Source organism: Anabrus simplex, chromosome 1 (genome assembly GCF_040414725.1).
Source record: "Anabrus simplex isolate iqAnaSimp1 chromosome 1, ASM4041472v1, whole genome shotgun sequence".
NCBI classification, from domain to species: domain Eukaryota; kingdom Metazoa; phylum Arthropoda; class Insecta; order Orthoptera; family Tettigoniidae; genus Anabrus; species Anabrus simplex.
Genome location: NC_090265.1, coordinates 262730400 through 262745836, shown reverse-complemented (window position 1 = coordinate 262745836; position 15437 = coordinate 262730400). Strand labels below are relative to the sequence as shown.

Here is a 15437-nt window from a genome sequence, read left to right as displayed (position 1 = left end):
AAGTTTTGGCTGTGGTCTTTGTCAATACAGGATGGACTAAGAATGGTGGCAAGTCTAGGGTTATCAGATGGAATTCCCAGGACCGAGGACATCTCAGAATTGAAACTAGGACACCAAATTAAATAATAAAAGTGTGTCGTATGGTATAAAAATATTTGACTTGACTTATTTCCTTTTACTCTTTTGCAGAGCATAGGGCTTTGACAAAGCAGCGCCAGCGTATCCTATTTTGAGCCAGGGTCTTGAGTTCTCCAAAGGTCTTCCCTTCTTGTTTTGCCTCCTCCATCACACTGCTTCTCCATGACTTCCTGGGTCCACCTCTCTTCCGTTGTCCTTGGGGGTTCCAAAACAGAGCCTTTCTCTCCACTGCATCCTGCTGCTTCCGCAGTGTGTGGCCGATCCAGTTCAACTTTCTCCGCTTTATTTGTATGCCAATGGGCTTTTCTTCTGTTTGTTTCCAACGATCTTAGTTTGAAATTACTTTTGGCCAGAAAGTACGTTTAATTCTCCTTAAGCATCTGTTTATGAATACCTGTAGTTTATGAGTAATCTCTGAGGTAACTGTCCAGGTTTCACAACCATATAACAGTACTGTTTTTACATTTGTTCGGAAAATGCAAAGTTTGGTTTTCATTGATATTTCTCTGGCCTTCCATATCGGATAGAGTTGTATGAATGCCACATTTGCTTTGTGGATTCTCATTTTGACATCAGCAGCTGCTCCTCCATCCTGCGTAACCACACTGCCAAGATATGTTAACTCTTCAACTTCTTTAATGTCTTCATCACTGACTCTAAATTTCTGTTTGCTCTCCACGTTGATATTCATTGCTTTTGTTTTCTGGCATTTATCCTGAGGCCCACTGCTCCCGCCTCTCTCTCCAGATCCTGTATCTTTCCCTCCATATCAATATGTTTTTGAGTCAATAGGCATAAGTCATTGGCATACTCCAAAGCCTCCAATCGGTCACCCAATCCCCATTGGATGCCTCTTTGCCTTCCCTCCGTAACTTTCCCCATGACGTCATCCAGAACAAGGAGAAAGATAGTTGGAGATAGGACACACCCCTGCCGCACACCAGAATTTATGGAGAAAGGCTCCGAAAGCTTCCCTTCATGGATTACTTTACACGTGAAGTCGTCATAACTCTCTTTGATGATTTTGTTAATTTTAGTTGGTACACCATACCTCTGTAGCGCTCTCCACATGGTGTTCCTTTTCAATGAATCGAAAGCCTTCTCAAAGTCCACAACAGGAGATATAGGCCAGAATTGTATTAATTGAACTGTTCAATAATAATTCGTAGAGTGTTTATTTGGTCTATGCATGAGCGGTTATTCCTGAAACCTGCCTGTTCATTGCGCAGTTGGTTTTCTATCCTTGCTTTTATCCTGTTCAGGATCACCCATCGCATCACTTTACTGGGAATCGAGAGCAAGGTGATACCTCTCCAGTTGTGACAGTTGGTCATGTCACCTTTCTTTAGTAATTTCACAAGGAGTCCTCCTCTCCATTCCTTTGGCATTCTTTCCTTATTCCAAATTTTTGTAAACAGTGGATGCAACAAATCGGCTGTCATATCAGGGTACACAGTTAGAAGCTCAGGTGCTACATTTTCTCCTCCTGGGGCCTTCCCATTCTTTATATGGCTGATCTCTTCTTTTATCTCATTTCTTGAGGGTGGTTCAGTGTTGATACCATCAGTTTCACAATCTTCATTCAGCTCTAAACCAAACCAAACCAAACCAAACCAAACCAAACCCCATGGCACTACAGCCCTTGAAGGGCCTTGGCCTACCAAGCGACCGCTGCTCAGCCTGAAGGCCTGCAGATTACGAGGTGTTGTATGGTCAGCACGACGAATCCTCTCGGCTGTTATTCTTGGCTTTCTAAACTGGGGCCGCTATCTCACTGTCAGATAACTCCTCAATTCTAATCACGTAGGCTGAGTGGACCTCGAACCAGCTCTCAGGTCCAGGTAAAAATCCCTGACCTGGCCGGGAATCGAATCCGGGGCCTCCGGGTGAGAGGCAGGCACGCTACCCCTACACCACGGGGCCGGCTTTCGTTCACCTCTACCACTTGTCTATCTTCCTCTATATTTTCTATGTTCAACACCTCCATGAAGTGTTCTCGCCATCTATTCAACTTACCTTCATCACTAGTGAGCATATCTCCTTGTTTGTTCTTGATGGGTCTGCTTTGTTTAAATTTCTTCTTGGCAAGTTTCCTTGTGATGTCATACAAGCCTTTCATATTTCTATCTCTTGCTGCAGTCTTCGCTAATTCAGCAAGGTCTGACACCCATTTTTTCCGGTCTGCTTTTGCACTCTTCTTAACTTCCCGATCTTTAGCATGGTATGCCGGTTGGTGTTCAACCTTCTGGGTTCGTGTCCTGCAATTATTCAACTTTAGTTTCAGCTCCCTACGTTGTTCAATACATTCCCAAGTATTTAATGTCATTCAATCTTTCCTCCTGATGTTCTTGAAGCCAAGTGCCTCCTCTGCTGTGTTCTTCAACATCATCTTCATCTAACTGTAGTGCTGTAAACCTGTTACTGAGGACAAGCTTGAACTGTTCCTTACTTCTATCATCCTCTAGCTTTCCAACATCAAACCTTTTCATTTGTTGCTCAAATCGCCTCTTTGCAGTTGCAATTGTAATTCGGATGTTGGCAGTCACTAGATGGTGATCGCTGCCTATATCTGCACCTCTTCGATTTCTGACATCCAAAAGAGACCTTCTCCAGCTTCTGCTAATTGCCCGGTGATCAATCTGGTTTTGAGATCACTGGTCTGGTGAGATCCACATTACTTTATGGCATTCTTTATGAGGGAATAGGGTTCCACTGATGACAAATTCATTGCTCGCGCAGAAGTCTACCAAAAGTTCTCCATTCTCATTCCTAGTACCAAGTCCATGTCGCCCCATTAGTTGTTCAAGACCCAGATTTTCAGAACCCACTTTGGCATTGAAGTCTCATATAACAATCACAATGTCCCTTTTGTTTATTGACTGAATGGTACTCTGTAGTTCTGAATAAAACTTAGCCTTATCATCTGCTTCCGCTTCTTCTGTAGATGCGTAGCATTGGACAATCAAAACATTCCTGATCTTGCCCTTGAATCTTGCAGTGATAATCCTTGATGAGATGGGATTCCAATCTATCAGACTGTTCTTTGATCTCTTGTTTATGAGAAATCCCACTCCTTCCTGATGTGGGTCGTCTTCATTTGGCTTACCAGAGTAGAGGAATGTTTGTCCGCTCAAAGTTCTTAACTCTCCAAATGTATTCTACCTTACTTCACTAACTCCTAAGATATCCAGTCTGTATCTCTCTGTCTCGGTAGCAAGTTGTGTTAGTTTCCCAGTCTGATACAGTGTTCTGACGTTCCAAAATCCAATTTTCATGTCCTGTTTCAAGTCAAAGGTCATCGTCTTAGGATCCGTCAGGCTGCTTTTCTTACTTTCTTTAATAAGTTAGTTTTAAGCGACTGCGAGTTATTAGCCCACATTCACCGAGTGTCATGGTGGGGCTGCCACCTTTAAGCCTTGACACTTGCTCTGACCTCAGATGTTACGGGTGGAAAGGATGCCATTTACTGCATCCTTAATTGTGATATGGTTATTCCGCCATATATTCGGTTGCCAGAGCCTCGTCTGTCATAACAGGGAGCACCACGGGAAGGTGAGGTTGACTTTTGCAATTGGAGAGGCTATTAGTTGCGCATCCAACTGCCTTGCACCCCATAAAAATATTTAATTATTGAAATATTGTCCACAAGTTATAATATAAAAATTTGACATTTTTAGCCCATATACCGTATTACTTGCGTATTAGACTCCTTTTTTTTCTCCACATTTACAGCCAAGAAAAGTAAGGGGGGTCCAATGTGCAATAATCTCAAATTCTGTGCAGTGAACAAATGACTTCTAGGCTATAACGAGCCATAAATTGTACATGTTGACATTCGACACTATTCTTTAACAAATATATGAATGACCGGGCGAGTTGGCCGTACGCGTAGAGGCGCACGGCTGTGAGCTTGCATCCGGGAGATAGTAGGTTCGAATCCCACTATCGGCAGCCTTGAAAATGGTTTTCCGTGGTTTCCCATTTTCACACCAGGCAAATGCTGGGGCTGTACCTTAATTAAGGCCACGGCCGCTTCCTTCCAACTCCTAGGCCTTTCCTATCCCATCGTCGCCATAAGACCTATCTGCGTCGGCGCGACGTAAAGCCCCTAGCAAAAAAAAACTTATGAATGTATTCTGATTTTTACTGACTACTTTTGTTGGAAGGCAGTATTTCTAAATTTAAAAAGAATAAATGGTGAACACATGACTTTTAGGCCTACATATAAAGTAAATACAGTCAGTTTTAGTTACTCTTATATCACATTATATCTCTTATATCTCATTAACTCCTCTGATGAGGTTGACATCAGGAAGAGCATGCGGTCATAAAAGCTTGCTACAAAGATTTGTCTCACTTCATACTAACCCCACAGAGAAATGGGAACCAGGCGAGTTGGCCATGTGGTTAGGAGTGCACAGCTGTGAGCTTGCATCCGGGAAATAGTGGGTTCGAATCCCACTGTCAGCAGCCCTGAAGATGGTTTTCTGTGGTTTCCCATTTTCATGCCAGGCAAATGCTGGGGCTGTACCTTAATTAAGGCCACGGTCGCTTCCTTCCCACTCCTAGCCCTTTCCTATCCCATCGTCGCCATAAGACCTGTCTGTGTCGGTGCGACGTAAAAGCCACTAGCAAAAAAAGAGAAATTGGATAAGGGTATTGTATTATTATGCAATATTAATACAAAAGAACTGTAATGGCAGTCATTTGTGTCTGTCAGTTAAGCAGTAGGTCTACTACACAGTAAACCTGATCTTTGCTTTTATTTGAATTATCGTCGTCTTGGGTTTCCAACTTCCCTGCTACCGGCATGTCGTCATTCCAAATGACGTCATTTCCACGGCAATCGAGAGTACTCAAGATCCCGTCTTTTTGCAACTTAAAAAGTAGTTTCATTCCCAACTATAGGGTCCAAACGGTGAGAATCTATTCACAAATGGTTTCTGGAGATGGTCTCTATTATTCCCAGTTGGTGTATGTGTAGCAGAAGCCATCCCTTCTGAATAGAGCCGTGCTGTAAAAAGCGTGCCAACCCACCAGCTGATAACTAGCGTATGTTACGAGTTGTACTTCCGAATGTAATACATAGTGACTGGAAGCATTCTTTGAATAACTGCAGCTAAGTATTGTTCTCTACATTTATCACATCAGGGTTTACCTAAACAGCTGTAAGTGAGATGCGAGACTGCACTGTTTAAGTTAGGTATGCTAAAGTGCCTGGCTAGTGTTGAAGTTTCATGACAGAAAGAATAAAAATAAATAACAAGAAAGCTTGTCCCATTTATGAATATCTACAGGTGTGACTGTAATGCGTTTTATTATCGTAACGTTTAATTTCGCACATTCGTTGCCTCCATATTTTTTTTATAAACGCAAAGTATGTTCTGTTTGGAGTCTCCGAAAATTGTAAAAGTAGTTAGTGGGAACATAAAATCAATATTATTATTATTATTATTATTATTATTATTATTATTATTATTATTATTTAGGTATGCTTGCGAGTAAAACAATCATTATGATTGGATTGTTTTTATCACGTTTTAAACCTAGTTCTCTCCACAGATTACGTAGGCTATATTGGCCTGAGTTACAAGATATTAAACGATCATTTTGTTAATGATCTTGCCTGCTATATTAATAGCAACAACCGTGAATATTTCTTAACTAAAGTAAACTCGTTTCCTCATCCAGAGGTGGTGCAGCCCCCAATGGAGGGAAGCTGCATGTACCATTTTTACTGAATATCAACTTTCCTGCCATTCTTAAATCATTGGCAATACGTACCGGGAATCGAACTCAGGCCTCCGAGAACGACAGCTAACTGTGCTAACCATTACGCTGGCGGACATTCTTAACTACAAAAGCAGACATATAGCATGACTGATGCATGCTTTACTTGCGTAGGTCGAACACAAAAATATTCACCTACTTGTACAACATCATCAGAGCTGCAGTAGGCCTATGCTACGGAGGTGACATTTCTTAACTATGAAACATAGATTTACCGCATGACTTGACGTGTGTTTTCATTGTGCGGGTCATACGGATGAAACTATTCACAAATTTGTGTGATGTCATTGGAGCTGCAGTAAGGCTTATACCCGCTTCGAAGCGGAATTGTTGTTCTTCTCTGATGAATGGGGGGGGGGGGGGTCTTGTATGCGAGATTGATTTTTTTCATTTTCTTTGTCCCAAAAAGCCAAGGGGGGTCTAATATGCGACGGGGTCTAATACATGAGTAAATATGGTATATGTACTTTATTACATATAGGTAAATATAAATCTGGTAATAACAATGATGTATACCATGGGTTCCTTTCACACTAATTTCACTAAATACATCACTGAGCATGCGTGCACACACACACACACACACACACATAGATATATATACAGTACCTGAGAATAGTAGCAACAGCACCATAACCCCCAACAGTCTCATCTGTACTAAGTTCCAGGGGAAAATGCATGTACCTGTGGAGCAGAAAATCATAATAATAATCATCATCATCATCATCATTATGGCCTCAGCAACTCTACTGCAGATATTTTGATTTGATACCTACTCTACCAGATGGCAGAGAAACCAGAAATCCGTTGGGTGAAATATATCTGTTTTAATTAATTTTATTGGGTAAACAATCAAATGTATCACCAAGAGATATTTTACATGCTGATATTATATGACATGAAGTGCTCAACAGACTTTCATCTGCCCTTAAAAAATCTGACTAATTCTGCTTGGAACCGACAAATTTTACCTATTTTTCCCCCTTATCTTTGATGATCTGTATTAACTACAACAATTATAATTTTCAAAGGGTCTTTATTGGGTCCACCCTGTCAATAATACGTACAATGACAAATAATAGTGAGACCAATGATCCTAACACTTTTGATTTTAGCAATAGAATAAAAGATATTAAACTAACCAACGACAATGCCATCCACAGCTCTGACATTAAAGACTTGTATTTAAATATACCAGTTACAGAAACGATTATCATCATTAGAAGTAATTTATCACAGTATAGTGGTTTAAATAAAATTGAAAGAGGAGTTTTTAACAATCCTAACCTTTACTTTAGAAAACAACTATTTTTCTTTCAATAACAATATTTACAAACAGGATAAACGGATAGCAATGGGTTCACCAGCTTCCGGAATACTGGCATGTATTTATATGGACCACTTGGAATTTAGAAAGATAATCATTAGAATATAAGGGCTCGAATTGTGGCTTAGATATGGCGACAATGTTTTCGTTGTTATTAATGAACAAAAAATGAAACCAAAAGTTTTAGATTATTTCAGTTGTATAGACAAATACATCAAGTTTATTACTGAATCTGAAGAAAATAAATATCTTAATTACCTCGACATGACAATATCTAGAATTGATAACCATTGTCAATATCAGATTTACAGAAAACCAACCCAAGCTAACATACTAATTTTAAAAATAATCCAATCACTCTGAACAACATAAGACAGTCACTTTTTAAAGTCTGATTAGTAGGGTGATTGACACTCCATTAACTAAAGAAAATTTCAACAAAGAAATTAAAATAATTCATGAAACTCATGTCAGCATTTTCCAGGCTTGTAGGCCACAATCCAGGAGCATGAGATGGTCCCGACGTTTCACCGAAGATTGCGTTTGGCATTGTCAAGGATACTTGTAGGAAGCTAATTAATTTATTATTTAACCACCTATTCAATACATTATATATATATATTTATATACATATCTATAATAATTATATATTTATATACATATCTATAATATATTGAATAGGTGGTTAAATAATAAATTAATTAGCATCCTACAAGTATAGTAATCTTCAATACGGAACCATAATGATATTTATCACTTGCATTGTCAAGGATTCCGACTGACTTTGATAGCAGCGAAGCTCTCAGTGGAATGAAGTGGCGTTGTAATTCCAACTCATTACATAGTACAGGCCACGGTACGCTGCTTGCCTATTGGTCCGCCACGCTGGGAGGGCGGTCACTGATTGGCTGTTCTTCTGCCAATGGTTGAAGCATTAAGTAGCCCAATGTACATCGATCTGCCTTGGCCGAGACAGGCAACTGATCACCCGTTGCTTTTTCTGTTCTGCTTCGGCTATCGTGTCCTTCAGGATTTAAGGCTTTCAAGACTGGAAATCAGACTTTGTTTGCCCAATCAGATTTCTCCTTACGGTTGAAGCTGTTGGTGTGCTTCAGGATTTCAACGGCTTCCCTCTGCAGCCGGGCGTAATAAGACACAGTACTGACAGTACTTCGGTGTCACTGTGCTGTATGTCATGGCCTGCTAGCAGCGAGTGTTCAGTGACTGATGATCTATTGGTTTGTACCAGCCAGCTATGTCTGTTGTGCTCCTTCAGTCGTGTGGCAATGCTGTGTTTTGTAGTGCCTATGTACATCTGGCCACAGCTGCACGGGATCTTATAGACACCTGCTGTGCAGAGAGGATGGCGCTTGTCTTTGGCAGACCTAAGTAGTTCCTGGATTTTCTTTGTTGGCCTATATATGGTTTCTACCCCATTGGACTCCAGTAGCCTCCCTATTCTGTCAGGTTTTTTTTTCCAATATACAGCTGAAAGGCTTTAGCTGCTGGCTGCTCCTCTTCTTTCTCCCTGGTTGTTGGACATCTGGGATGGAGTACTTACTGGATATCTTTATGGCTGTTCCTGTTAGCGAGTAGGGACATACTGAGGTGGCTGAGCTTCTTGTTCAAGTGCTGAGGTTGACAAATTTTCCTAGCATAGTCGGCTAGCATCTTAATCACTCCGTATTTTTGTCGTGAGTGGTGGTTGGATGTCTTCTGAAGATGGTGGTCTATGTGGGTCTGTGTATCTCAAGTTTAAATCGGCAGTCTTCATTACCAGAACACCGAGGAAAGGGAGTTTTCCATCGTTTTCTGTCTCCATAGTGAACTGAATATTGGTGTTAATACTATTCAGATGCTGTAGAAACAGCTGTAGTTGTTCCTTTCCGTGGCTATAGATCACAAAGTTGTCATCTACGAAGCACAGCCACACCTTAGGTTTCAGTGGTGCGGTGTCAAGTGCTGTATGTTCTAATTTTCCATAAAGAAATTTGCGATTACCGGACTCAGAGGATGGCCCATGGCGACACCGTTAATTTGTTCGTAGAAATTGTCATTCCACAGGAAATAGCTTGTGGTGAGGCAATGGTTGAACAAGTTGGTAATGTCCTTAGGAAAAATCTGAGCGATGTGGTCCAGGGATGGCCAGATGTTTAGCAATATTGTAGTTCGATGATCTAACAGCAGGAAGAAACATTTTAGTGCATTATAAAGAATATATTAACGCTAAGAAACATGCAAGATATTCGGTCATGTGCGACCATATGCATAATAATAACCATCATTTCACGGATATAGAGCAGGATATGAAACTATTGCACTCAGTACACGAAGGCAGATACATGAATGTCTTGGAAAAACTGGAAATTTACATATCGCATAATAAGATAACAATCTGAATATTCTGTAGAAGAAAACCCTTTATTCGAAATGGCAGGGAAAAGAAGGATTAAATAACAATGAACCTAAAACCACATCTCTGAGCTGACACTTTTCATTCTCAATATAGCACACCAAGCTTTCCCTCCCTTCCCCGCTAGTAGCGATCGCTCCGCTTAGCCTCGCAAGTGCCTTCATTTAGTGTCGGTCTGACTGCAAAGTGACCCACAATATGCTGCCATGTACAAACATGCACTGTAAGTCTCACTAATCAATTTGCTCTGTGCTCTTTTTTACTTTCGAGGTTATAAACACTCATTAATCTGATTCTCCTCTCATTTTTTTAGAAATTAAGAAGAACTTTATATATTCCTGGTAAGCTTAGAACTAAGATCAAATCAGGACATCATTGGATCTGTACTAACGACATAACAAGGTCAAATTATTCTTTACAAATCTATAATCAACATGATCAGTTCAAATGATATTGAACTGCATGGCACTAGATAATCTAAATGCAATACTGAATTATGTGAAAGTGACATTATTCTTAAACTCATTAGCAGGCCTACATGATTTTATTTCAAGTCAAGGACATAAGCATATATGACAACATTATTTCAAACAGTTATTAGAATTTCTAGAAGATCTCTGTGCTGCTTCGTACATCATAACCTTTTGGTTCCTTAGTTTGGAAGCATTACAATAATGAAAACATTGTAACCGTAATTTTTAATAATACGTTTTTAGATATATTTTAATATGTATTGTAATTATTTTGCTGTTTACAGAAGTCAAATGAACTGGCGTGATATTGGGAAATCAATCCACTTTCAATCCAATTGGTTATGAAAGTACTGGTTTGAAAAATACGCGAACTCCCTTTCGCCTGTGTTGATCTCCTTACCGGTGCATTACATGCAGGCATACATGCATACTTACAATTACTTACACTATCAAAGATCTAATAATATCATAGGTTGTCAGACTGTCTTGACAGAAGCATGAAGCTGATGTAATGCACCGGAATTTGTTTCCAGTCTTCCCGAGGCAGGGTGAATAGTTGTTGCTGGGTTTTTTGGACGAAGTACACAACTGATGCTCTAGTTCAACTAATGATGCTCCTTGGGGTTCAGGTTTCATGCCAGTTCATGTGACTTCTGTAAACAACAAATAGTGACGTTTTAGGATATCTCCCTCTCACAGCGTTCAGCCTGTCTTTTTTTATGCTGAATTCATTAACTTCAAAAATCAAGGAACAATCAGAGATAACTGCTTTTCACATAATACATATTAAGATAGCCTACAATATAAATCAGGTTACTCACCAGCAGTATTTTATGTAAATAAGGTTTTGGTTTCTATTTTAAGTCATAAATATGCAGTACAAATTTCCCTCAGTTAATATTAGGACAGTTTAAAATGTTCAGTGACAATCATGACTTTTTCAAGTCTTTATTTTAAAATGTTATGCTAAACACATTTTTAAGTATAGTATTTTAAAGTGTTTTGCCAAAATTTGCAGGACAAATCCAGAAAAAGCTTTTACAGTAATACAATGTTGATGTTTTTAGTTGAACTCCATAACTCATGAGGATACCAAAGAAGGAATGTAATTTCAACAGGAATTTTATATCATAGTTTATGTATTGTGCATATGATTTTTAAGTTTATTATATTGTAGCTGAGGATGGTCCATTACTGGACCAAAACTAGTCCTACTTTTTATGAGGTAGAATAAAAATTCAATCATATTTGTACAGTGTTGATTAGGTGGAAAGTCCTAATACAGTTCTGGTTACTGAAACTGGGAAATAAACAAGGAAAATTAAAATCATAAATTATGATCACTTATGTAGTACTATTTAACCACTGTCTTATTGTTCTTAATCTCTTATACTACAGAATTTTCATATCCTTTATCTGTAATTGTCTAACCATACTATTTGTATAATTTGTACTTTGTTCTTGTGGCATCATTTTAAGGAAGGAATAATTACAATTACATACACTATCCAAGACCTAACAATATCATAGATTGTCAGACTGTCTTGACAGAAGCATAAAGCTGATAAACTAAAGATATCTCTGACTGAGCAGCTATAAGCTTGTATTCGGGAGATGGTGGGTTCAAATTCCACCATTTTGAGCCTTCCCATTTTCACACCAGGCCAGTACATACATACCTATCTTAATTACCTGTACCTTAATTAAGGCCATGGTTACATCTGACCCATCCTAAACCTTACCTCTCATTTCGTCACTGAAAGTCTATCTGAGTTATTCCAACTTTAAACTATCAAAATAAAAATGTACCGTAAAGAAATCTCACGCTGCTAAGAAGAATCTTGTCCACTATAAAGAGAAGGAAATAAAAGGCACACATCCATAAATTTATATACTCAGCTGAGTTTTACCTGATATATGAAATGAAATTCCCATTCTTGGAGAAGAACTGACACCTCCACAATATTCCAAACCTGGGAATGAAAGAAAATTGTGTTACTTAAACATCAAGTAAGCAATATATAAACTAATATTGTAAAGGAATACTAAGGCACAATATATTTTCTGATAATAATTAGAAACTTGCATTCTATAATACAGTTTGATCCAACAACCCAGAAGTTTGATATGTAGAGTTCTTGGGTCTGCAAAAAAAAGACAAAGAAAAAAAAACACACCCCCTTGTACTACTATTAACTTACAATGTTAAATCTTTGCAGAAGACATTCCACTATGTTCTTATACACTGAAGGTGGAATTTGTTTCCATTCTTCCTGAGACCTGGTGAATAGTTGTTGCTGGGTTTTGGGGTGAATTGATCTGGTACAGAACTGATACTCTAGTTCAACTCAAAGATGTTCATTGGGGTTCAGGTCAGGACTCTGAGCAGACCACTTCAGCATAGCTGGTTGATTTTCTTTGAACCATGATGCAAAGGTCCTTACTGTGTGGACAGGATCATTATCATGCTGATTCTGAAACTGTTACCACAACATGGGAAGCAAGCTATTGTCTAAAATGTTAATTTAAACATTTATATTCATTGTGCCATCAACCAGAACGAATGGTCCAAGCTCAAGTCAGGATGAACAGCCTCAGACCATCACACCACTTCCAATTAATTTAATTGACACACTCAGGCAAATACCGTTTGGCAGGCATATGCCAGGTCCACACATGCCTGTCCAAGTGCCACAGCATATACCATAACTCATCACTCTATAAAACCTTCTTCTACTACAGCACAGACTAACGATGGCATTGTTTGCACCAATCTAAATAACACTGCACATTTGTTCATGTGATGAGTGGTTTCCGGGCAGCAGCATGGCCCTGAAAACTGAGTCATATCACCTCTCAATGGATTGTTCACTCAATGATCACTGTCCCTGACCTGCAACATAAATCCTCTGCAATAGCTGACAAGGACATCTGGCAACTGGTTCGAACAGTACGCTTTAGAGTTCAGTGGTCCCTGTCAGTTAATTTCTTAGGCCTATCAGACTTATGATTAGGTTCATTGCTTCCTTGACTTTTCCACTTCACAACAACATTGCCAACAGTGGATCTGGGCACAAGTAACTCCTGTGTAATCTACAGAGGAGTCCAGAAAAATGTAGACACTCGTTGATAGTCAATATTAATGGCACAAAATAACATACCGTTACAATTCTTGCACAGGGGAAGGTTATTTTATGTGTTCAAAGTGAACCCCATTAGCAGCCAAACAACGTCGATGCCATTGAACTGCTGACCGAACTATGGGTGTCAATGTTGCCGGTATGATAGCCGCACAGGGCGCCTCGATGGTTTCTCGTAGCTCATTCAGTGTAGCTGGCTTCTCTCAATAAACATCATTTTTCAAGGTCCCCCATAGCTAGAAGTCGAGACGCGCAAGGTCTGGAGACTGTGATGGGTACTCAACAGCTCCTCTTCGACCTATTCATCGTCCAGGTAAATTTTCATCCAAGTAGGCTCGGACATCTCTGTCGTAGTGAGGCAGAGCGCCATCTAATTATAGTTTTTACAATGCTTAGTAAATCTTGAGTCAATACGGACAAAAAAAAAAAATGAAGTTTTTAATACTAAAAAAAATCTAATTATAGGTAAAATCTTTCATTTCCAAACACCTCTCAGATGGCAGGTAAAATTGATGTCTGTAAGCATATGAAGATACACCTCACCAGTTACGGTACCTTCAAAGAAGAATGGGCCAATTAAACTATGCAATGACAGACCACACCACACATTAACACCAGGTAAATTAACATGTTTGTCCACGTGAACGTGAGGATTTTCAGGGGCCCAGTACACGCAGTTGTGGCAGTTTACAGTAGCGTTCAGTTTGAATTGCACCTCGTCAGACCAGATAACTATCCCTGCAAACCATTCATCCTCACGAAACATGCCTTCAAAGACTCGCAGTATTCCATCCTTTGATCCAAGTCATCCTCATTTATTTACAAAAAAAAAAAAAAAAAAAAATGCTATTTGTTTGGAGCGTCGACCTATAGAGATCTTTTGCCCCTAATCGTCATTTATAGCATGCAGCAATCTTGGAATGTACACTTTCCACTTCGCAGCCTTCAGTATTCGCCGTAAGGTTGATCGGCCTACCCCAATTTCATGTGCACCCTGATTGACAGATTTTTGAGGTGACCTAGTAAAATGTTGCAACACAGCAGCGCTGGAAGCTGGACTTGTTGATGTTTTTGGTCGGCCAAACCTTATCTTATGCACATGCTGAACAGTACTATCAGCTTCAAATTCATTCCGAATATGATAAATTGTTATACATGTTGGTGGCTGAGTTCTGTACACATTACGCCATTGCCGTTATATCTCCATCATGTTTTCGTACTTCTAGTATCACTTCAATACTGCCTTGCATTGCTCAAACAACAATCTTACTTCATTCATTGATGCACTGTAATCTGTTGGAAAATGTGCACCAAAATTGTTGCGCCATTCATGTGACCATCATCTGTTGAGAAAACGATGGACTGCGCTACCATGCAAGAATTGCAATGACCGGGCGAGTTGGCCATGCGGTTAGGAGCACGTGGCTGTGAGCTTACATCCGGGAGATAGTGGGTTCAAATCCTACTGTCGGCAGCCCTGAAGATGGTTTTCCGTGGTTTCTCATTTTCACACCACGCTGTACCTTAGTTAAGGCCACGGCCGCTTCCTTCCAACTCCTAGGCCTTTCATAGTCCCATCGTCGTAATAAGAATAGAATAGAATAGAATAGAATAGAATAGAATAGAATAGAATAGAATAGAATAGAATAGAATGTTATTGTCATTAGGCAACTCGCAGTTGCAATGGACAGAGTCATAGGTACATAGTTACACAATATTACAAGTATCTCATTAAGCACAGTAAATAAATACAACTATATACACAAGAGTTAAAATAAACATAACACTATTCGTCCAAAAGTGTGATAGAAAACTACTAATTTACCAACGTGTTAGGATGGCGTTGGCCTTTACTACCCACCTTGAAACAGTGTTATTTTTCCTTCAAATTCAGATACTGAGTAGAAGCTATTGGATGTCAACCAATTTTTAAGGGTTCTTTTGAAGTTACATAGGGGCATATCCTTTACATGGGCAGGTAATTTGTTGAATAAATTAATGCCATTATATCTATAGTTTTCTTGTGTTTTCCTCAGCCTAACATGTGGTAAATCTAAATCGTTCCTGTATCTTGTGCCATATGAGTGTACATTTCTGCAAGTTGTTAGGTCGATGAGATTTTCTTTAGTGTTGAGTATACTATGATAAATATATAA

General features: G+C 39.4%; 1 protein-coding gene across 3 annotated transcripts in view; it reads right to left on the bottom strand.

The window, feature by feature from the left end:
• Positions 1-15437, bottom strand: part of LOC136886599 (serine protease easter) — a 132918-nt gene that overhangs the window by 98400 nt on the left and 19081 nt on the right. For 2 of the 3 annotated variants that reach the window (XM_067159415.2, XM_067159407.2), the window contains exons 2-3: positions 12052-12114; positions 6538-6612 (exon numbers count right to left, since the gene is read on the bottom strand). In XM_067159415.2, coding sequence (XP_067015516.1) covers positions 6538-6612; positions 12052-12076 — 100 coding nt within the window. In that variant the 5' untranslated portion in view covers positions 12077-12114. Of the gene's footprint in view, positions 1-6537; positions 6613-10586; positions 10795-12051; positions 12115-15437 lie in introns of all 3 variants that reach the window. The other variant, XM_067159422.2, reaches the window with a different exon arrangement.